This window comes from Meleagris gallopavo, chromosome 6, assembly GCF_905368555.1.
Source record: "Meleagris gallopavo chromosome 6, MGAL_WU_HG_1.1, whole genome shotgun sequence".
Classification (NCBI taxonomy): domain Eukaryota; kingdom Metazoa; phylum Chordata; class Aves; order Galliformes; family Phasianidae; genus Meleagris; species Meleagris gallopavo.
The window spans coordinates 10,708,812-10,731,523 of NC_139409.1; the positions used below are offsets into that span (position 1 = coordinate 10,708,812).

A 22,712-nucleotide genomic window follows, 5' to 3' on the forward strand; every position below is an offset into this window, starting at 1 on the left:
AAAAGACGGTGGTTTAAGGTGCAGGTTATGGAGGAAATCTATATATTTTTGTGTGAAAAAGAACAAGGTTTTCACCCTTTATGAAGTGTTTTGAAAGCTTTTTATTCTTTCAGAAAAGATATAAAAGCATAGTCTGTCTTAACCAAAAGCTGAAAAGCAAATAAAAAGAACCCCAATTCCTACTCCTATCATCTGTGAATTTCCAAAGCTCTGTGTGAGAAATACTAAAGAAAGAGTTTCTTAGCTGTGAAAATAATTCTAACCTTATAAAAAAAAAAAAAAAAAAGTAGAAGAAAAATGAAGAAGAATCCAGAGGGATTAAATGTATTTGTGTTTATGTACTCCTTTGATTTCCTTCACTAAACAGCTGTTTAACAACAGGCAATGTGCTAATAACAACAGATAGAATAATGTTCTCCCTATCTTTTATAATAATCACCCAGGTTCCCTTGTGCTACAAGTTATATCCTGAGGCTAACAAAGCAGACAGGAGTTAAACCCACAAGTACTTTTTAGCTAAAGCAGCACAGCACAGGATAGGACTTACCCAGACCGTGATAGTTACCAATAGTCAATAACCCCCCTGAGAGTTAAATGGGAATTATACAGAATTGCACAAAGCTTATAGTTAGTATCTCCTGAGCATTTAATAGCTCTTCTGAAGCTAAAGAAGTACACAGGATTTTTCTTTCCATATGCCAGTTCATTTGTACTTTATTCTTAATACACACAGGAATTTCAAAACCATGGTGCTAGCTGATGTTACTTAACAAATTTTATAGGTGCATTCCAGTGACCTAGAGCTTTGGTTGTATTTTTTTTAATTATGTTTTTTACCCATTTATCTTTTTCTAAAATCTTTTCTAAAATCTATTATATTCCAGTAATGCTTAACCAGAGACTAGCTTTTGTTAGTAAAGCTAAAATGAATTACATTAATGTGAACAGCATGAAATATTGACCTACTTTATTAAATGAAGGAATAGGCCCTATAGGTCTGTTAGGTTGCCCAATTTACTCTTCCACTTAAAATTACTCATATTTCCTTACCATGATCTGTACATACAGGTTATGCTTAACTCTGTTTGAAAGCAACACAAATGTAATGCACAGTATGTTCTTATTCACTCCCTGTTCTGAATTACCAGCAATTCAAGAAATAGCTAAAATTGATGGTTCCAAAAATTGGAAAAGGAAAGAAAAAATGGTACAAGGTGACAGATCATCATCTTGACACAATTAAATGCTACCCATGAAGCCAGTATGACCCAATGGCATTTTTTAAAAGAAAGAACTATCCTCAGGCATTTTTCTGCTCAGGTAATTTTGCATGTTTCTCCTCTTCCTTGCTCTGTCCAATTTTAAAGGTCCAATCCTGATGGAACTGCTGAGCAGTCTATCATTGGTTTTAGCAGAACAGAAATGCTCTTTGCACCTCACTAAGGTTTGCCGAGCATTGCAGAATTAGGTCAAATAATTAGTCGCTGTCAGACAAGATCAAATGTCAAGAAGTAGCCTTTGAAAGTTCACCTGCAGGTGACTCAGCTTCCTCTATGCCTGAAAATGCCATTTAGTAAAGTTGCTTTTTCTTTTACAATAGTAATCAGGAGGTCCAAAATCAGATCAGGGCCACATCATTTCAGGAATATTTTAGTGGTCTCTAAAGAGCTCACAGTATGCGGACATTATAAATAAAAATGAGGAAGGTTTTCTCTCTGTCCCCATGAACTCCGTGCAGAAGTGATGCAAGGATGCAAGTCACAAAAATGACAGCAGCAGAGCCAAAAATCAAATCTGGGGTTCTCAAATTGAACAAGATAATCTTCCTAATGAATTTTACAATCAAACAAGACAAACAAAGGACTATCCTCCTGAAACTCCTGTATTTCTCCATATGAAATTTAGCAGCATAATGACAGTTACTCAGAAAATTCTATCCTAAAGTATCCAGTTTGGGGTACCAAGGAAAATCAACACGCACCACCTCCAGCTATATATTCTGGAAAAAAAAAAAATCAAGCTAGTATTCACAGATGATTATTTTTTAATAGTTCTGGCCTCGAAGTAGCAGCTCCCGTTCCCAATATTATAGGGAAGGTAGAAGGCGGAAACGTATCAATCACTCAACAAAGAGTCTTGTCAAAGAGTGGGCATTTTTCTTTTGTAGCATTTTCTTCACTGCAGCTGCCCATGTACAAACTATCAAGAGAAATCTCAGGTGTCCATCAGAATATTTTTTGTACTCTCTCCACTGTTAGTGCTCAAGCTTAATTTATTTGTCAAATGCTTATTTGGAAGTAGGAAAATGGGGGAGGACAGGGAGGAATGTGCTTGCTTCATTGTGATGCTCTCAATCTCCCTGTTTTTTGTCAGCTTGCAAATATTTACATCAGACCTGCTGTATTCCTGCATCTTTTAGGATATTTTATAATTAATTCAGTTTCAATATCCTTCTCATTTCCATACTTTTCAAATGTCATTTCATCTCTTTTGATCTGCTTCCACTTCTTTACTCCCTTCTCCCTTTTTCCCTTCATGCTCTTTTTGAATTTTGAAATGGATTTTATTGGTTGATAGAGGCATTTGAAATGCTTTCAGAGGCTGGGCATTGGAAACACAGGAGAGCAGACTGCTTAATCACATTTCTCACCTAGAACCTGTATAATAAGGGTGATACATAGAGTGTGAGGCTGTGGAGATACTCATGAAGACGAGCTAATGGACCTTGGCCAGCCTTAATTAGAGTTTCTAAGCCAACTCTCTTCCTCCTCTGGCCATGAGTATGTCAGCCTATCAGTTTTATAACAGCTGCCAACCTCCTTGGACTAGTTTATCTTCATCTTTCCTATTTTGTGTGTTGACAGGGAACCAAAGGAGAGTTATTTAGTAGCAAAGGGTCTCTGCTTTGCAGAGCAAAAACTGCCTCTTCTCCACAGAACCTGATCCTGCCCCAGGTTTGGCCATGCATGGGATGAGCTGCTGCACTCCCTGCACCTTAAGTGTCTAGCATGTAAAAGAAAATCCACTGTCCTACTAAAAAGCCCCTAAGCAGTCACTTCAGTCAATCCATTCCAGATGCGTTGGCCCCAACATGAATTACGTTTTTGTCAGAGGGGGTGGGGTGAAACAACCTCTTTTCCTGTTTCAAACTAGTTCAGGAAGGTTTATCAATTGTATGTTTGTTTCCTGGTGGAAAGCTTCCAACCAGCTGTGCAACATGTAAATCAGAAAGTGCCTTCTCAATAACAAAGGCTTGTTTTGATCAGGATGGGCTGATAAATTGCTTTCTGACTGCGGATAAAGGACTCAATTTTAGGTAGGTAAAAAAATGTAAATATTTCTCTCCCTCTTTTGTTCTTTCTCAGCCAAAAGCATTTAAAGAGAGCCATCTGTTTCCTTGCCACGTAAAGAAAAAAATTAGGGTTACTGGGCTCCTGCTCATTCATCTGATTTTGCCTGGAGTGAAATGTTGGAGAACTTTTCCCATTTGGGGGAAGGTTTCTGCCACTGGCTACAGTAAAGGCTGCTTTTATATCCACCCTGAGGCTTGTTTGTCCCGGGGTTTTTATTTCAGCTAGATTTGCAAAAGAGTTCACACAATTCTAGTGCAAAATGAATGGGATTTCCGCTTTTTAGATTATTATCTTCATCTGTTTCTCTCCATTAAAGGGGAAAAATCTCTCTCATCCTCTTGCCCTCTCCACAGCCCCAGAGAAAGTCGCAATTGTACCATTAAGCCTCGAGTGCTTTGCATATGCAAACACAAACACAGTGCTTACAGGAAAGATCTTTGCTATCCATATGTTCATCTCCTTCCCTTTACCTAAACCAGACGATTACCTCAGCAGCTCAGCTGTGTTATTGAGACATTTCAGCGTGAAATTTGTTTTTCCTCACTGAACTTTAAGCGGAATTTCAAGTGCCAAGTCTCCAAAGCCAAGTGGGGCTATTAAGAGATAATTACTAATTATGCTAATTTGAGAAGTTGTGCTATTTCTTTCCCTGGTCATTTTATCTGCAGCTCTCCTGAGAGAACAGTCCCCATTCAATGTTAATAACCTTTTCCTGCTAAGCATTCAATGGAGGACAGTGTGTCCTAAACCTAGGAATATTTTACAGTTAATCTAGATATGTTGCTGTAAATTAGAAAGAGAAGTTGCACTAATACTAATGACTTGCTTTATTAACTTTTTGCAGTGGCAGAAATATCTGATTCCTCTCCATTCACACACTGATACAGCCTTTTGGTGATGGTTTTATTTTAAATGAAAGAGTCCTTGATGATTTGAAGCATTCAGTATACCAATGATATTTCTTACGGATCATTCTCTAATCTTATCTTTTCCAAACTCCCAGGATGGTAGATTAAAACAAAGAACAGATATGATTTGCATTTTCTAAATGTCTCATTTATTTTTGTGTTATTCATGTCAAAGTACAAAATATCTTTCCCACATTCCATACATGGCTTTATTTTTCTTTTTCAAGCAAACAGTTATTGAGTTGGTCACATCTGTATGTGCAACATACTGCCAGAATAATTGGCTTTATCATTACTTCAAATAAAATAATAACTTGAAGTTTTATTTGGTATATAATTCCATTCCTGTTCTATAGCAAAACATACATAATTCACAGAATTATAGAATCATAGAAAGGCCTGGATTGAAAAGGACCTCAAATATCATTTCGTTTCGTGAGCTTGAGGAAACATTTGTCGCTCACATAGGGTGGCAAAGGGCAGCTCCTGCCATGCTCCTCGTGCCATCATCCCACCTTGGTGTATCAGAGCAGCTCCTGGGAATAAGGGATGCAGGGACACACTCTGCTTAGTTGTTAGTACAGCTTGAACACCATAAATATTCTATTGGGGACAGTGACATCTGAAAGAGGACAATGAAAACAGTTGCAAGTGTGCACTTGCAGCCAGGAAAGGCAAGGTCCAGCATGCAGCAGCAAGTTGCCTCTGCCTACAGCATCAGCACTAATGAGAACTGTTGCTGTATTCCTGGAGTAAATAAACTCCTGTCCTCATTCAGGTTCATCATTTAGCTTGATACGTGGCTAAATTTTGCACCAGCAGGGTTTTTTAATGAGTCCTACCAAATCCCTTTCTTCAAAGTCACCAGCACTGATCCAGTTCTTGGAGCCTTCTCCGAAGCCAGACACTGTCCTTGGAGCATGTCAGGGCTCCCAGAAATAAAGTTTTGGCTCATCTTACCACCATGAACAGTAGCTTTATGTGCTTCAGTGAGCAAGTAATGCAAGTACATCACTGGTTTCTGCCTCACACTGACCACTGAAGACAGGAGGACATAAATATCTTCAGCTACCTGTGAGTAGCTCAACAGGAGATTGCAAAAAATAAAGAAAGACCTAAATTTATTTTAGAGCAATTTTGGACTATGCTGTAGAATTGTTTTTGTTGTTGTTGTTGTTTGTTGTTGTTGTTGTTTGTTGGTTTTTGTTTTGTTTTTTTTCAATTTGCAGCACATACATTCAAGCAAAGATCTCTTTCACACAGCCAAATTTAAAATGAAGATCAAGTGACAGGAAAATAAAGCATAGCATTTCATACTTTTTCACTGTTTTAAAACCATATATAGGCCTAAAAACCAGTGTATGCATTTTATAAAAAGCAAAGGATGTAAATATTCAAGATCTTGGGTAACATCTTTTTCTGGAAATTGTAACACCCTGCCCTCAGTACACCCAGCATAGCTGTGGGAGGACTGCACTTCCATGAGACATGAATTGGGACCTAAAAATATGTCCTAGTAAGAAAGGAAAACTTAATTTTAAGTTTCAACACTACTAATTTCAAAATAGAACTTCCTTTATTAGAAATCTATTTTGTAGGTGTGAGAACCTGCCCCCAAGCCTCATATGAACACCGCACTAAACACATATTCTCCTTGCTGATAGGGCTGGGAGCACCACCAGGCCACATTGTCCCATCATACCACCAGAAGACAAAGTATAAACACAGCTGCAGGGCTCCCAGCTAGAAACACATCTGTAATCACTCCATGTGCAACTGCTTTCCGGGAGGCTAGCTGTATTTGCACCATTTCATGACCACCTCAACATTTCAGCAGCTCATCTTTCCCAAGCACCATCAATTCTTGAGACATTATGGGTACTAAAGAAATGTTTTGTTGCCCTCAAATTTAGCCTAACTGAGTTGCATCAGTCAACAGCTCCTTCCTGATGCAGTGCTGCCCAAAGACAGTCGACACACCAGAGGGATGGGATGCCATCCAGAGAGACCTAGACAGGCTTCAACAGTGGGCCCAGGTGAACTTTATGATCTTCAACAAATCTAAATGCAAGATCTTGCACCTGGGTCAAGGCAAACCTCACTACCAATACAAGCTGGGGGATTAAAGGATTGAGTGTAGTCTTGCTGAAAAAGATCTGGGGGTACTGGTAGATGGGAAGCTGGACATGAGCCAGAATGTACCCTTGTAGCCCAGAAAGCCACCTTTATCCAGGACTGCATCAAATGAAGTGTGGCCAGCAGGTCAAAGGAGGTAATCCTGTCTCTCTGTGCTGATGAGGCCTCACCTGGAGTACTGCATCCAGATGTGGAGTCCTCAATATAGGAGGGATATAGACTGTTGGAACATGTCCAGAGGAAAGAGACAAAAATGATCCAAGAGATGGAACACCTCTCCTATGAGGACAGGCTGAGAGAGCCTGGGCTGTTTAGCCTGGAGAAGAGAAGGCTCCGAGGTGACCTGAGAGCGGCCTTTCAATAGCTAAAGGGAAGCTACAGGAAAGAAGAGGACAGGCTCTTTAGCAGGATCTGTGGTGATAGAACAAAGGGAAATGACTTCAAGCTCAAAGAGTATAGATTTAGTTTAGATATAAGGAAAAAGTCTTTGACAGTGAGGGTAATGAGGCACTGGAGCAGGTTGCCTACAGATGTGGTTGATGCTCCATCCCTGGAGACTTTCAAGTTGAGGCTGGATCAGGCCCTAGGCAACCTGACCTAGTTGTGCATGTCCCTGTTCATTGCAGGGGAGTTGGTCTAGATGGCCTTTAAAGGTCCCTTCCAACTCTAAGGATTCTATGATTCTATGACAGCAGCTGAGGGGACCAACAAACATAGCAGAGGCTGAGAGGAGAAATGTGCATCTGGTCACTATGAGGCTGTAAGTGATTAAATATCTGAAAGTGAGGAGATCTCTACAAAAACAAACAGCAAACAGAGGCAATCAGGAGAGAAATGTGCCATATATCCAGAAAGGTATGCTGGAATATTTCAAATTAGTTCTTCCTGGAGAATGAAACAAGTACTAGAGACAGTCTTAAAATGCTTCATGGGCTCCATTGGTCACAGACACACTTGTCCTGTGCTCTTTGGGAAGCCAGCCAATTGGAATCATAGTTCCAGAAAGGCACCTAACGTTTCTTATTCTAGTTGAGATGAAGCTCTATGCACATGCTTTTTCTTACTCATGTTTGAAAATATATATATTTTTTATATAGTTCCCTAAAAGCTCCTGGGTAATCACATACAGTTGTGAAAGGAAACAAACAAACAAACAAACAAAAAACAGTTAAAAAAATTAGATGCTGTTTTCTTTCTATTTTTACAAATATCTATAGAATCATAGGATGGTGTGGGTTGGAATGGACCCTAAGGATCATAAAGTTCCAACTCCCCTGCCACAGTCAAGGCCACCAATGTCCAGATCTGGTACTAGACCAGGTTGCCCAGAGCCCCATCCAACCTGGTCTTGAACACCTCCAGAGATGGAGCATCCACAGCCTGTCTGGGCAGCCGGTGCCAGCCCTCACCACTCTGTCTGTGAAGATCTTCCCCCGTCTAACCTAAACCTTCACTCCTTGAGCTTAAAACCATTCCCTCTTGTCCTATCACTATCTTCCAGAGTAAAAAGTTGATTCCCTTCTTGTTTATAATCCCTTTTTAAATACTGAAAGGTTGTAATGAGGTCTCCTCTCAGCCTTCTCTTCTTCAGGCTGAATAAGCCCAGTTCCCTCAGCCTGTCTTCATCGGAGAGGTGCTCCAGATCTCTGATCATCTTCATGGCCCTCCTCTGGACCTGCACCAACAGCTCTACACATTTCCTGTATTGGGGGCCCCAGACCTGGACGGAGTACTCCAGATGGGCCTCACGAGGGCAGAGAACTTCACATAGGCACTAACTGCAGCAGAAAGTAAACAAGCAATTGCTGCATAAATTCTGTGACACCCGGAGACAGCCAGCTCCTTCTAGAGAAATAAATCTTTGTGCTGCTAGCTGGTGCTTTACAGGGTGACTGGGACAGTAGGTGGGAGGAGCAAAGAAATATTTTATCCTTCACTATTCTATCTGTCCTGAAAAACTGTCTCAGCAAAATTTCTCCTCCGCTATTCCTTCATGCTGTGTTCTCATGGTTTCATGCTTGAAATAGATAATTGCAAATGGGTATTTGATCCCCCTTCAATCTCTTGATATCTTGACCCTATCTGCTTTAAAAAATATGCATAGGGCAAACATAATGGAGAAAAATGCTTCCTGCACAAGCTCTGAGCACTGAACTTCACAAGGAAATCTGGACAAAGATTTGAAGGAAGTTCAGATATGATCTTCTGAGGAGGACAGATCTTCTCTGCCACCAGAAGTTGTGCAGCCTGCATTCTCTTTGTTAAGGACATGCGTTTCAGCTTTGTTGATACTGCCTTCTGTCCCCTTGGGTGTGTTACCTGAATCACCAGCTTCTACCCAGCCCATACTCCTGCGACACAGCGCTTTCCCTGGGCTGTCCAGCTCTGCAACTGCTGCAGCCAAGGCTACTGGAACACATGCAGGTCTTGCGATGTGATTTTATGAAAACTATAGATTTTTGCATCCTAATGTTCAAGGAAAATGTCAGATTTGTTTACTTTTCACACATATACAAAGATATGCATGCTGCTATCCCACATATCTGTAAAGAAAATTTGAGATTATAAGTAAATTAAAGCTCTGCAAAATAATCTATTTGTTATTCAATTCTTCTAGTTGCAGTTTCCTTAAATTAATCTTTGGAAAAAAATGGACATTTGAAGTCCCCAAACCTACAAAGAAACATGAGTGGTGGATTCTTTGACTTTTCATTATTTCCCATCAGCCTATCTGATTGGATTTAATTGCAGGTTAAGAGCCAAGATAACAGAGAGTTAACATTTCATCCTTAGAAAAACCCACTCATAATAAAGAATAAACAATAATCATGGTAGTTACACAAGGCAAAGAGATGAATTGCAAGGGAGACGTTCAATCTTGTCTTTTCAACTAAGGTTATAAATGATCTGAGCATAAGAGAACGATTCAGAGCCTGAATTGGAGAGGCTGCTAATTAATCAGTTATAACGGCTTAGGAGATTACAATGCATGATTAAAACACACCGAAAACAACAGAGACAAAGGAGAATGGACAAGAGTGTGTAGAAGCACTATAGAGTCAACAGAGGAACACCTGTATGCAAAACTTACGCTTAAGAAAAAACAAATGCAAAAGTAACAATGAACCAAAAGAATTCCTGGAAATTTGGCCCAATATTTATTAAAAACTAAGGGTTTGATTCAAGGCTGTATGAAGCTTAGGAGAAATCTTCCATCAAACTCAGCCCTTTGTATGAATATGCATGTAAGTTAATGTACGCAATGCTGGAGCACATATTGGCACATTAATATGCATAGTACTAGTGTCTGTGTTTAAGTATATAAATAGAAATTGAATATAAACATATGCATTCATGGTTTTGAAGTTTCATTAGTAGCAGAATAGTGAAGAGAAATTATTACCATTTTTTACATGATGTTTAAGTCAAATACCGAAGTGCTACAGCTACTTACTAACGAGGCATTCAACAGATGGGGAGTCTAGACTGATAACTTCTATGTTATGCAAATGTATTTAAACCTCCTGTAATGTTAAATTCTGTTGCTGTAATGTGGGAAGTAAATAAATTGCTTTCCTGAACGTGCAATTTTAACTTTCTTGCTTTCTTTTAGAAATTCTAATTTGGCAGTGATGTACTACTGTCAGTGCCAGTTGTCATGATCCTAACCCATATAAAAATTACCACTGAGATCAATGAAGACAATGTGACCACCCATGGGAGAATGGCCACCCATGGAATGAAGGTCCCTGTAAGCAGTAGAGCCCAGTCCTCCTGAAAAAGAGGGAATCCCACGTGACAAAGCAGGATCAGGCTCCTATTCTCTTCATCTCGACTCTGCTCTCAATCTTTCTTTTCTAGTGGAAACAAAAAAGGAAATGGTTCTTTTGGTTGCAAATTCACAACAAGCAGTGTTGATGCATGCATATTTTCTGAATTATTACCTACTCAACAAAAATTAAGCTATAACCTTAATGTACGTAATACATGACAATGATCATTGTAGAAGTGAAGACAGAAAACATTTTTCCTAACTCTTTTTACTGTTTTGGAAAATGAACACAATAAAATCATATCCCTTTAGAAATACTGCCACATACTATTTATGAAATTTTAAGCTATGTTGTTTAGGCAGCATTTATCTGTGCGGTTCACTGCTTGCCCTAAGAAACATTTATTTGTTCAAAGTATGAACTTATTCTAGATTTAAAATGGTAAAAGCAAACTAATGTAAAAACATAATGAAATCACCTTCCAATCTGCTTACATTCTCACTTTTCATACACCCCCCCATCATAAAAATAATCCTCCAAATTTCTCTGAGATTATTCCAACAAATCCCATGCCCATCAAATCCTAAAACATGTTCCACCTGCTAGTGAAACTATCACAGTAATTGTCTGGGCTTTTATCTAATGAATATGCACTAAAGCAGTCAAAACAAAATTCTACAATCTACATTACTGGGAAAAGTTTCTGAAACAAGCTGTTGCAGGGAAAATTATGTAATATATTGTCAACATTCAGCAGAGGCAAGCTGTTAGGCAGGACTGACAGACTCCAGGTTCCCACACTCGGTCAGGGGCTGTGTTGCTGTTACCCTCATGCCATTATTTTGGTCGCTGATATATTGAAGATGTCCCATCTCGTGCCTGTGACTCATGCTTATGCCTGGACCGTGCCGGTGATCATAAACTCATAGATTGTCCCGAGTTGGAAGGGATCCATAAGGATCATAAGTGATCACTGATGAGTCTCTTTTTTTGCTGTACGAATTTCAGTGAATAATCTGCACCTGTTCTCCAATGCAAAAACTCATGGATACCTGCAGGAGCGCAGGGCAGTGGCAGATGGAATTTCGTGTGTTGTTGTGGGCTGTAGGCAGGTACTTGCCCCACACCAACATTCACAATAGAGCCCGGGGCAAATCAACAGAAGTCAAATGAGTTAATACTGAGATTAACAAACCACTGCTTCCACAACATTGTTTTTGCTATCGTCGTGATTAGAAAATTAAGCTTAGCTCCATACCTTAATTTTTTGTTATCTCCATTTTTGTCTAAAAAGCACGGGCAGCAGCTTTATGTGCCAGTGTCGAAGAAACATTTATTCAGACCAGCAAGCGCTAGGATCAGTTTAGATAAGTTAAAACAGAATTAGACCAGGTCTTGAGCAATATGTTTCAACAATCACGTGCATTAGGAACTTCTTTATATGTGGAAAAATTTTAGGGAAACAATAGCAGCTTCTTGTTTCTTTTCTGATTCCACAGAAAATTTAAGCACCTGTATATCTGTATGCAGATCTTGTTACTCACTCTTTACTGCTTTTCTGAGCCTGACTGAGGAAGTGATTTTTCCACATGCTACCCCAGAAACCTTTTGTGAGATATTAGTCTGATCCAATCACCAATCTCCCATATATATTCATTTCTATAATCTGTGAGGATAAAGTGAGGATACACGTGAGGAGATAATGACAAGAAATGGAGGTGTTTCAGTGAAGAGTGAATCAAATTCAGAAAGTGCAAATGTGATAAACACATGGATCTTCAGGGTAGCATACATTCAGTATTAGTTTAGAAGTAGCTTTCTGTAGCCTTTGCACTTATCTTAATCATTAATATAAAAGACAGAGATGGTTTCTACAGTGTTTCATTCACGGTCTCCTTATAAAAAGCACTGTATAAGATCCAAAATAATTTGTAATTTGTTGCTTCTTGCTTTCATTTCATTTTAGAGATTCTTGATGGTGGCTTGGAGTTTTTTGAGGCAAAGTTAAAATAATGTTGCATGGAAAATAGATTTTTGTTTGTTTGTTAAAAATTGTTTTAACTTTTAGAATTACTTTTGTAGACTCAAAAAACAGGGTTTTTGGCTTTTTTTTTTAAACTTAGAATCATCTCCCATATTTTAGTCAGGGATTTATCTTATGGTTAAATGTTACAGTCAATTTACAGTGGTCTCAACTTAAATGAAAAAATCTCCTAGTCCTCCAAGGAGGACATGCACGTCCCAAATTGATGAACTATAGTGTAGGCACTGTAATTAAAATTTTTAGTGGAAATAATAGCTATGAAATTTAGATCATATTTATGAAAAATCTGTTCCCATGCATTTGTCTATATCTAAAAATAAAGTAAAAAGTAAAATCAAAAATCAAAAAAATCCTGTTAAGCTGCATCTATTACAAATCACACTGCTCAACTGCCAAGGGCTGTTTCATTTCGGACTAAGCAAAAACATTTTTTTAAAAAATTCCCCCCATTTATTCTTAAATACCTAATAACCATGTTGTGGGAATTGGGATACTTTTGTGTTGTGCTGCCTGTTTCTGCCTTACAACTTACACTTCGTATTTTAACATGCAGGAACTGAAAAATTTTTCTTTTAAAAAACAAACATGCAGAACAAAAGTATTATAGTCAGGGTAGAAGTTATCCCAGTAACACTTGCTTTTGAATTGTTATGCTTTAAATTTAGGTTTGAACACTGTATACTCCCTCTTTCTGTCTGCATACAAAATCTAAAGCATTTGCACAGTGAAACTTTTATTTCTTCAAAAAAAAAATAAAAATCATCAAATGACTTGTGCTTATGGATTTCAGCTGAGGGCACAAGAAGTGCTCCTGTTGAGCACAGCACTAGGTAAAGCAAACCTCTGCCATACATCTGCAAAAGCTGGTTTTTTTTGTGAATGTGGTTTGAAAACGAGCCAAATATCTCGATTTTAGGAATAACAGATTTTACAGACGCGCATCAGATGCTTTAGCATAAATAAATGATAAACACAGATCAATCAATACTCTTTGCAGCAGTTGCAGCTGGAGGAGACCTGCTGTCAGTGATAGCAGAGAACTGCCTCTTTTTGTACTGCATCTTTTAAACTCCTCCATCCACAAGCAGCAAGAGCTGAGCTCCAATTTAATTACTATCTGCGCTGCTCGACAATGGAGGCAACGCAGACCAGTGTGGCTCTGCCCCTCACCGCCCAAAATTGCCATTCATGTGAGCACATAAACAGCAATTCATGATTGGCAAGAGGGAGGCAAGATTACAGCCTGGAATTCAGCTAATGAACGTTAATTTAAGTTAAATATTGCCAAAGGATCCATAGGCATTTTTGCCTGGCATTGTGTGCCATGTCTGCTGGCATGGATGTGACAAAAAGCACCAGCTCAAAGTGGCTTCTGTTCCCAGCCATGACAGTTTTTCCATGGAAATCAGCTGGAGAAAGATCATCACAAAAGCAACCTTCAGACCAAATCCACCTTTTTTGATGAACATTTGGGGTTTCCTGACATGAATACTACAGGCTTCTGCACAAGTGTCTCTGTCTTTGCCATTCTGAATTACTCAGCTACTTAGAAGACATATATACAAAAATAGAACATAGAAATATGCTGAAAAATATGGATTATAAGAAATTCCTTTCACTTACTTATTTCGCAATTAAAAAAATAATAATCATGTAATTGTTACGCAGCTGTGTCTTTGTGATTTGTCTGTAAGACTGCTGGTATTACTCAGACGGAGATAATACAGAAATCTTATGAGAATGTTTACATATATGCCTATGTATTCAAAATTGCAAATTCACACAACATGAACGTATGGATGGATCTGCATAAATATACACATGCTAGAAATGGATTTTATCTTTACATCTCTGAACAAAATTATTCAGCTTAATATAAAAATTCCTAAAGAAAATATTTTCGGGGGATTCTATAGGCTTTGATATACACTGTCTAACAGAAATTGGTGTTTAATATGCTCATTGTTTTGACACAGATAGACAGAGAAGGCCACAAAAGTCCCTATTTTGTACAAAAATATTTCAGCACAAATACACAGATATATAGCAGCACAGTTCTGCCCCCCAACTCGTGTGGAGAAGTTTCAGTTATAATTTTACTGGAAGCAAGGGAAGCAGCATCAGACCTCACACAAATGTAAGCATTATTAGAGTTGGCCATCATTTTGTTAAACCCTGCTATTTAAAGAACAAGTAGCCATTGCACATGATAAGATGCAGGCAGTCGCATAAAATTGTGTGTAAATATGGAGATGGAGATAAAATGTCTGTCAAATACAACTTATTTCACTCTACACTTCCAAGCAGTATTGACTCTTCGTGCTGATGTTTCATTAACAGGCAGAGAAAGGTGACTCTGCTAATAAATTTGAGCACCTCCTAAGGTTGCTGTAAAAATGGGGAAAAAATTATGAAAAGCACCACTTCTCAAGAAGTAGTTCACCGAGATCTGCTTATTGCTCACTGCTTCCCAAAAAGCATATCAAGCACCACTACCACATATGGTAGATTTCAGACACAGCACTTGCAAGTGGCATGGCTGCACCATGGAAGTGATGGTTGGTACAGCTCCATCCCACACCGGCACAAAGACAACCACAGTCTGTGGGAGCCATCTCCCATGCACAGCATTCATCTCGCAGCAATGCGCTCACTGTCACGTCACTAACTGGTTTAACACGTTTCTACTGCTTAACAAATCATCGTGTGGTTACACGGCTCATTGTCAATATCCCACTGCTTTGTTCCTTTTTCCAAGGGAATAAGAAGGAGGGAGGGATATTAATATTTGTCATCCTTCTAAACTCTCCACGGCATCAAGGAGATTGGGAATTTTGGTCTGTCTTTACGTACAAGGAAATGAGTGGTAACAGAAAGGGCAAGGACTGAACAAGTCATCAGGAAAAGCAAGAAAATACATCTCCTTCCCTCCAGCAGTGCTCCACAGTGTCAGAAGGTACAAAGGCAGCCGCTCAGTGCCAGCCTAGTAGTGACCACAAGGGAATAAACCACCTACAAACCACCTTTTCCTTTAATCCACGCCAGATAGCTTCTTGAAAAAGAGGATTCATAACTCATACTAAAAAACAAACTAACAAATCCTTCCTCGTACATCCAAAATAAAGCCCAAACCTGCGTTCACTGAAGTGAGCAGCAAACTTTTTATCTTTATTCTCAACTGAGCTAATCAAGTGCCTCCTCTCCTTACACATATGTAAGTTTTGTTTTTTCATACCTGGAAGCAGTGAGTCCCACAGGCCCCACAGGCCAGCTATGTGCTGTCTCAGAAGAAAGTCCTTCTCTCCTTTTAAATGTGCTGAAATTCAGCTTCCTTAAAGGCTTTTATCTTTGTAAATAAATAAATCAGGAATAAATCAGAGTAGCCAGTTTACTTTCTTTGTAATCTTTCCTTCATTAATATGGTTTTGCTGTATTCCTTCTTACATTTATCTCCAAAGTAAACAATATAAATCTCATCAATTTTCTTCTGCTTAAGTTTTACACATCTCTAATCCCTTTGCCATATGCCTCTGAATCCTCAGTGTTTCTAGTATACGTTTTTGAGCCAGAACAGCCAGATGAGGCAGAAAGCACTCTGCAAGAATATACCTTTGATTCGCTAATGACACCATAACATCCTCAGTATTAGCCACACTGTTCTTCACGCACCCAGCCCTGCTCTGTGCTTCCCTCATTACCACACTTTGGTTAGCAGAGATTTCCACAAACCATCCACAGCAACAAACAGTCCTTCTTCTCAAACAGGCGTTGTTAACTCAGAGCCCCCAAAATACGCCTTCATATTTCAAATACATTTTAAGTAGCAAGAAATCTGAGACCAACTGAACAACAATGATAACACTGCCCATTTAAATGCTTTCTGTTCAGGCATTAAATTTGGTTACTTTATGACTCAGGGAGGGCTGCCTATTAGTATGAGCTGACAAGCTGTTTCTACCAGTTAACAAAGTGGTCTTTGTAATATATTACATAACACAACATGCTGTTAGAACACCTCTGGGTTGGCTGCTTCGTTTAAAATTCATGCACCAGGAAACAAAAGTCAGAGAAGAAATGTAAGCTCTGCTAGAACTTACATGATTTGCAGGCAAACCAGGCAGTTTTACACACAAATAAATGTCAAGTTCATCACAAATGCCTTGAGAATAATCTATCTACTGATGCATATCAGCTTTTTTGTCTGGATAACTAATAGTTTACATGGGAAAAAACGCTAGACTGCCTGAAAGGTTGTAGAGATAGTTAGCAGTGAACACAGGGATCAATTCAGGTTCATTACTACTTGCAAAACCAAGGCAATATTGGACAGCAGTAATTCAAAAGTAGGACAATTAATGGAGATCAGACAGATATTCTAACGCTTGCCTTTTTAATGCAACTCGCTAACCTGAAGAGAATTGAAAGAACCTAAGAAAATGTTTCCATGGACCTTTGGTACCTCTGATATTTCACAAGGCAATTTCATGTGACCTTTAATTTTTAGTGCAGGGTTTTCCATTTGTAGGGTAGCACTTCATAAAGGGCTGCCATTAAGTATTTTCAGACCTCCGTTAATATCTCTTAAACAGGAATTTGTAAGCAAAGCTGTAAAGAATCACCTTATGGGAGAATTCACTATCCAAATCACAGAGAAGCTACAAAATTTTAAAGCATGTTGAGTCAATTTTCAACACTATATACACTGCCACTACCTTTCAGAATGAGAATCATTACAGAAGAAAGCAAAACCTCTGACTGAATTCCTGTGTTCAAAAAGACAAAAATGGCTATAATTGTGGCTGTTTATTTACGATCTGGTCAACATTTGTGTTACTGCTTTTTCTGCTTACATAATTAACTCTTGGAGGTTAAGTCGAAATATTTTGTTCTGTCTTAAAGTAAAATGCATCATTTTATTGTTCTCACACTTGTGTGCTGTTGCTAGGAAGATACAGCTGCACTATAACCTAATTGTCTGCTATTTAGGTATGGACTCATGAATCCCATATTTTTATTCTAAATCTAAGTTCAGTCATTGTAGCTAATGTCCTTGATGCTATCTCAAATTGCTGTCATTACACGGATCACTAGAAATTGGAGGTAATAGTAAAAAAGAAAAGAAAAAAGAAAGGTACCAAATTAGATGATGGATAAAGGTTTAATCAATTTAATTTTATCACTAAATCCAGTCCCTTCCTCTCAAGCTGCCAGGGAATGAGATAAGCGGAACACATCTTGAAGCACAACACAATCCTGTTGTGGGGAAAGAGTTGTGTCCCTGAACCTCGCCGAGATGAAACACTCTCATTTATTACTTTGGCATTGCAGGATGATGAAGAACCAAGCTGGTTTCCTCCCTCTGTCCTCAGCACACTCTTTCTATTTCATTAATTTTTCATGAAATTTTGTTTCACAATTGTTTTGTCTCTCTCACGTTCTTGCTGCCCTTTCTTAGTTTATTCTGTCAATTTTTATCTCGTATCACATTTTATCAAAAACAACCCCTAACAAAGCTTTCCATCACATCAGGGATACCCGATTCCCTCTCATTTCCTATAATTAACTTTAATTGCTAGCTCTATAAAAAGGTATTGCAAATGAGGTGGCTTACTTGTTGTTTTATGCTGGAAAATAACTAAGAAGTGACATATCTTCAGTCATCCATTTCATATTTAGTTTCTCTGTGTTGATTTCTAAGAAGTTAACGGAAGCTGCCAAAATGTGCTTTCTTAGTGTTATCAGTGAATGGCAACTCCGCTTTTGTTTGGTCTACTTTTAACCATTTATCTCAGAAAGCAAGCTTGCTTTTTAAAATTGGTACCGCAGGCTATCAAATTTGCACAGAGCATGGGGAGGCCTCTGCACTGAATTCTGTCAATACTCTGCCATGCTTCAAAACCTTGGAGAAAACACGAACAAGAACCCACATATCCAACAATTTTCTTTACAGGTCTAATATTTAGAATGGATTTCATTAAATCATTAGTTGGAGCTTTTTAACTTCTGGTCATTTTATACACATATATCAAAACGAAAAGAAAAAAAGAAAGAGAGAATAAAATATCCATTTCCTTTTGCACGAAATTAGCCTGCGGATATTTTGGCAATCAGCTGCATTTTTTTTTTCATTAGGTCTTTGAGAAATTAAGAAGTTTATTTCCCACTCAGTTTTAAATATTTATTTTTTATTGATAAAATATTCCCTCCCCACCCCCAGTAATTTAACAAAAGCTGTGAATATCCAACCGTTTGAGTGTTTTTAACATACTTTCTGCAAGCAGTGTAAAACTGAATGGAATCTCTGAGCAAATATATGCTTGGAATGTGATATCCAGTGGACATTTAATGTTAATGCTTCAAGGCGAGATATTTATACTCAATAATTTGCTGGATTTCGTATACCTAAAAATTAGGTGCATGAAAATTAATTACTAGTCTATGTCTTTGTATACTGGAATCACACTCAGTGTCTTCAATTCTCAATTTGCATAAATGGAAATTCTCTCTCTGTGTTTCCCAGCACAGCACATGGGTTCTATTATTTTGGATGTTGTTTTTTTTTTTTTTTACCATAAATACACAAAGACACTTAGCTATTCAAAGAATGTTGTTTGTTCTCCTTGCCTGAACTTGCTTTCTGCCCCCAAGAAACTCTTAAAGCAGAGCATCCAGGTATACAGAGAATGAAGGAAATTGCAAAAACAGAAAAACTAACTTATAATTCACACCGAGGACAAAAACATGAGTGAAACCATAGGAAGTAAAATAGAAGAGGAAAAATAATGCTATTAAATAGAGAATAATATCTACTTCTACTGCTATGCATTCTTAGATGTTCTGTAAGACATTGTGTCAATTTGTTTTTAAGTACAGATTTTATATAATGTACCTAATAAAATACATTAAATTGTATAAATAATCTGTAGAGCTCAGCTCCTTGAGGAGTGGGGGTGTGAGAGGTAATTTCATTTCTTTACCCTGATACTGCTCCATTTAAACATAAAACAAGAACCAATTTTCGTATACATGTGTCCAGAGGTATCTATGTGTCTGTGTAAACATATATGTGTACTTACACACTTTAAAGCATCATTTAAAATTATTCTTACTATAAATAACAAAATAGGTACTGGAGAACTGTTAAAGGCAAGTGCTTTAGTTGCAACTCTTATAAAAGGATTTTTTGCACAATCTATTAGGTAATCAGGACTGCGGAATAGTGCAGCCTATATTAATTCTCGTGAAGATGTAGTAATTTATGAGCCTAATAAACATTTTCTTGATAAACCTTCAGGAGAGCTAGTTGTTAAACAACACCTTTAAACGAGATACCATCAGAAAAAGGCATAGGAATATATGATAAATGAGATTTCATAATAATCAAAACCAATAGGTTTTTTACTGGACATGCCACAAGTTAGAGGAATTTTGCCAGCATAAATTCACAGGAATGTGTATTCTCTTTTTGTTTGTTCTAAGATTATATACAGTGGTTATATACAGAAGAAAAATAAAATAACACGAACACATGCATTTCTAATAGCAAGTATAGTAACTACCTGGTTGTAAAGTGGTTACAACAGTGTGTTTGAAGGAATAAAAAGACAAACTCTTCATGTGCACGTTCTCATTGATAATGGCCAGATAAACACTTTCTAGAATGCCATTAGCATCCAGCTATGTGTTCTGCAAATAGCTGTCATTTACCAGGTTATTATTTAGCAAGCTTATCTTTGTTTTGTGTAGGGTTTTTTTTTTTTTTGTGGTTTGTTTTTTTTTTTGTTTGTTTTGGTTTTTTTTAGACATTCAACTTCCACTTTATTTTGGCAAATAAGCAATAAACAAAGCAGCAAAAAAGTATTACTAAAAGACCCTCATTTCTGTCTGTTTCTTAGAAAGAAAATTGACACATGATTTTCTGTTGTAACAAAGCACCTTTTCTCCACTGCATGGATAATCGGCCGCATTTTTCTCTTGGCCAAGCACAGGGTAGTTAGGCTAAGTTTGTAAACCCCAAAAAAGTTGTTTTTCACGAACATTTACAAACATATCGAAGCCTGCAGAGAGCAACTTGTGTACAAGCAGTTTTAAAGGCACTGAGCGTGGGAGCTCTCTCTTTGCTTCATATTTTAATATTTGCTTTGAAACAGCGTAAAACATACTTTACCACTGGATGTTACAGCACACTAAAGATGAAGAGCAGCAAGTCAAGACTACACACGTACCAGAAGCATGAATGCTTCTGCAGGTCTGCTGTTTTCACTTGTGCCCAGGTCACTCTTTGTTAGTATGGTTATGAAAATAGAGTTCAAAGTGAAAGTTGAAATAATGGCAGTTGTGCACTAGAGTACAGGATCTGACCCATTTTCACTTGTTACCACACAAAACCTTCTTTGACATTTCTAAAAAGTTATCCAGTAACATGATTATTGGCTTTAACACAATAATTAAAAGACTGTTGGCTAATGTGCTCTATAAATTAGAATTTCTAGAATCAGAAGAAGAAATAATATAGCCTAAGTATCAGCTTCATTTGACAAGTTGAAACTTGTGTCAACCTCTTGTAACTGTGATGACAGGTTGGGGGATATTTACTGCTCAGATAAACACTTGGAGTTAGCATCGCTGTGCCCAAATGCACTGCAACTGGCACTGTTTCCTGTATCCATTCATTTTACTGTAGTGTTCACATTCTGCTAACTTTGACTTTTTTAGGCATCAAAACTCAGGCAGTCGTGTATCATCCTCTCTACAGGAAAAAACAGGACAGCCTTCAGAAGAGCTTTTATCTAGGGCATATTCCCTGTTTGCGGTGACATCCTGTAGCTTTACTTTTCTTGCTCATGACAATTAGTACTTCCCTAGCAAAGGTTTTTCACTGGGGGAAGTGGAACAGTACCAAAAATAGCTAAACTAGGCGGACCTTCTCTAAAAAAAAATAAAATAAAATTAAAGAGAGCTTTGGGGTCACCACCTGCAGCCGAGAGGCTGCGCACCGCTTCGTGCTCCACACGGGCATGTCCTGCCTGGTGGCTCGGGGACACCGCGGGACGCGGCGGGACTCCGGGGAGCCAGGGAACAGCACCAGGGACAGCTCCGCCTCGCCAGCATCGCCGCGGGATTCAGCCGCGTCCCCGAACAAAGACAGGAGGAGAGCCAATAGGGCGGGGGGATCTGCGGTCCCTCTGGTCCCCCGTTTCGCCCCGCGGGACAGGAAAGCACCGCCGCCCCTGCGCGGCCGTCGAGGCCGGTGCCGGCGGGCGCCATCCAGAGTCGAGAAGAGCAGGAGCAGCCGGGGCGTGCGGCAACGTGCGGGCTGGAGACGGGCAGAGAGAGGCGGGAGGGGAAATCAAGGGAAAAAGAAAAAGAAACAAAATTCCTCTTACCTTTCCTCTTCGATCTCCTCCTCCTCCTCCTCTTGGACTTGCATTTCAGCTGCCCGCTCGACCCTCCCGACGCCTTGCTGCCGCCGAGGACGGATGTCATGCCTGTACCTGAGAGCAACGGCACCGCGCCGCGATGCTCTTCTCCCGCCGACTTTCCTCTCTTTCTGGAGGCGGCTTTTATAGCGCGCAGGGGAGGGCCGCTCGCTCGGCGCTGCCCGGCGTGGGGTCGCGCCTCCGCCCCGACGGGCCGGACCCGGCCGTGCGGTGCTCGGGGGCGGGAGCGGCCGCCGCTGCTCCTCCGGCCCCGCGCCCACTTTTGGTACCTCTGCGACTTTCTCGGCCCCGGCCGCTTTGAAGGGAGAGCGCGAGGAGTGAGGGAGGGGGTGCGGAGCCGAGCGGGGAGGGGGGGAAAGGGGGGGTGGATTTGCTGCTGCAAAGTCTCCTGCAGCCCAATCGCTCCCGCCGCCCTGCTCTGACATCAGCTCCGCCAGCCCTCGCCCCCAAACTCCGCTCCCCACGGGCTGCCGGCTGTGCCCGGCTCCCGGCAGAGAGCCGCGCAGAGCAGCCCCGCGGGAAACGGCAGCGTCCTGCCGCCCGATCCGGGGAAAGCCTGAGGGGCGGCAGGCGAGGAGAGATGCTGCAGACAGGATTGCAAGCCCCCTTTTCTTTCTTTTTTTTCTTTCTTTCTCTCTCTCTCTCTCTCTTTTTTTTTTTTTTCTCTTTACACCATATGGACACCGAACACTCTGCTTCCAGCAGCACAGAAATGCTGCTGCTGTCTTCCTCAACCAAGCACTTATTAACTAGTTCGCTAATTGCGCTGCTTATTGTTTCCAGGGAAAGAGTATGAGTTTCTGTCGAAAGATCCCTGATCCGCAAGCCTTACGCGGGAGGCTAAGTGTAGCGATTTCTCTTGAATCTCCACTTGTTTGTAAGGTACGTGTTCCGCTACATTCACAATCAAGGGCAAAAGCTCTGTGAAAAGAAGGGTCTGTTGTCACTCAGACTGATACATTAACGCTCTGCAGTGCCTCATTTAGGCAACTATGCAATTAATGTGTCGGGAGCAGAGGGGCTTTTATGGGGAGGAAAGATGACAACAGCATTCCTCT

At 39.6% G+C, this 22,712-nt stretch overlaps 1 protein-coding gene across 1 annotated transcript in view; it reads right to left on the bottom strand.

Moving 5' to 3' along the window:
• ADARB2 (adenosine deaminase RNA specific B2 (inactive)) overlaps positions 1-21,876 on the bottom strand; it is a 293,113-nt gene extending 271,237 nt beyond the window's left edge. The window contains exon 1 of the mRNA XM_010712416.4: positions 21,601-21,876. Coding sequence (XP_010710718.2) covers positions 21,601-21,700 — 100 coding nt within the window. The 5' untranslated portion in view covers positions 21,701-21,876. The remainder of the gene's footprint in view (positions 1-21,600) is intronic.
• Between the last annotated feature and the right edge of the window lie 836 nt (positions 21,877-22,712).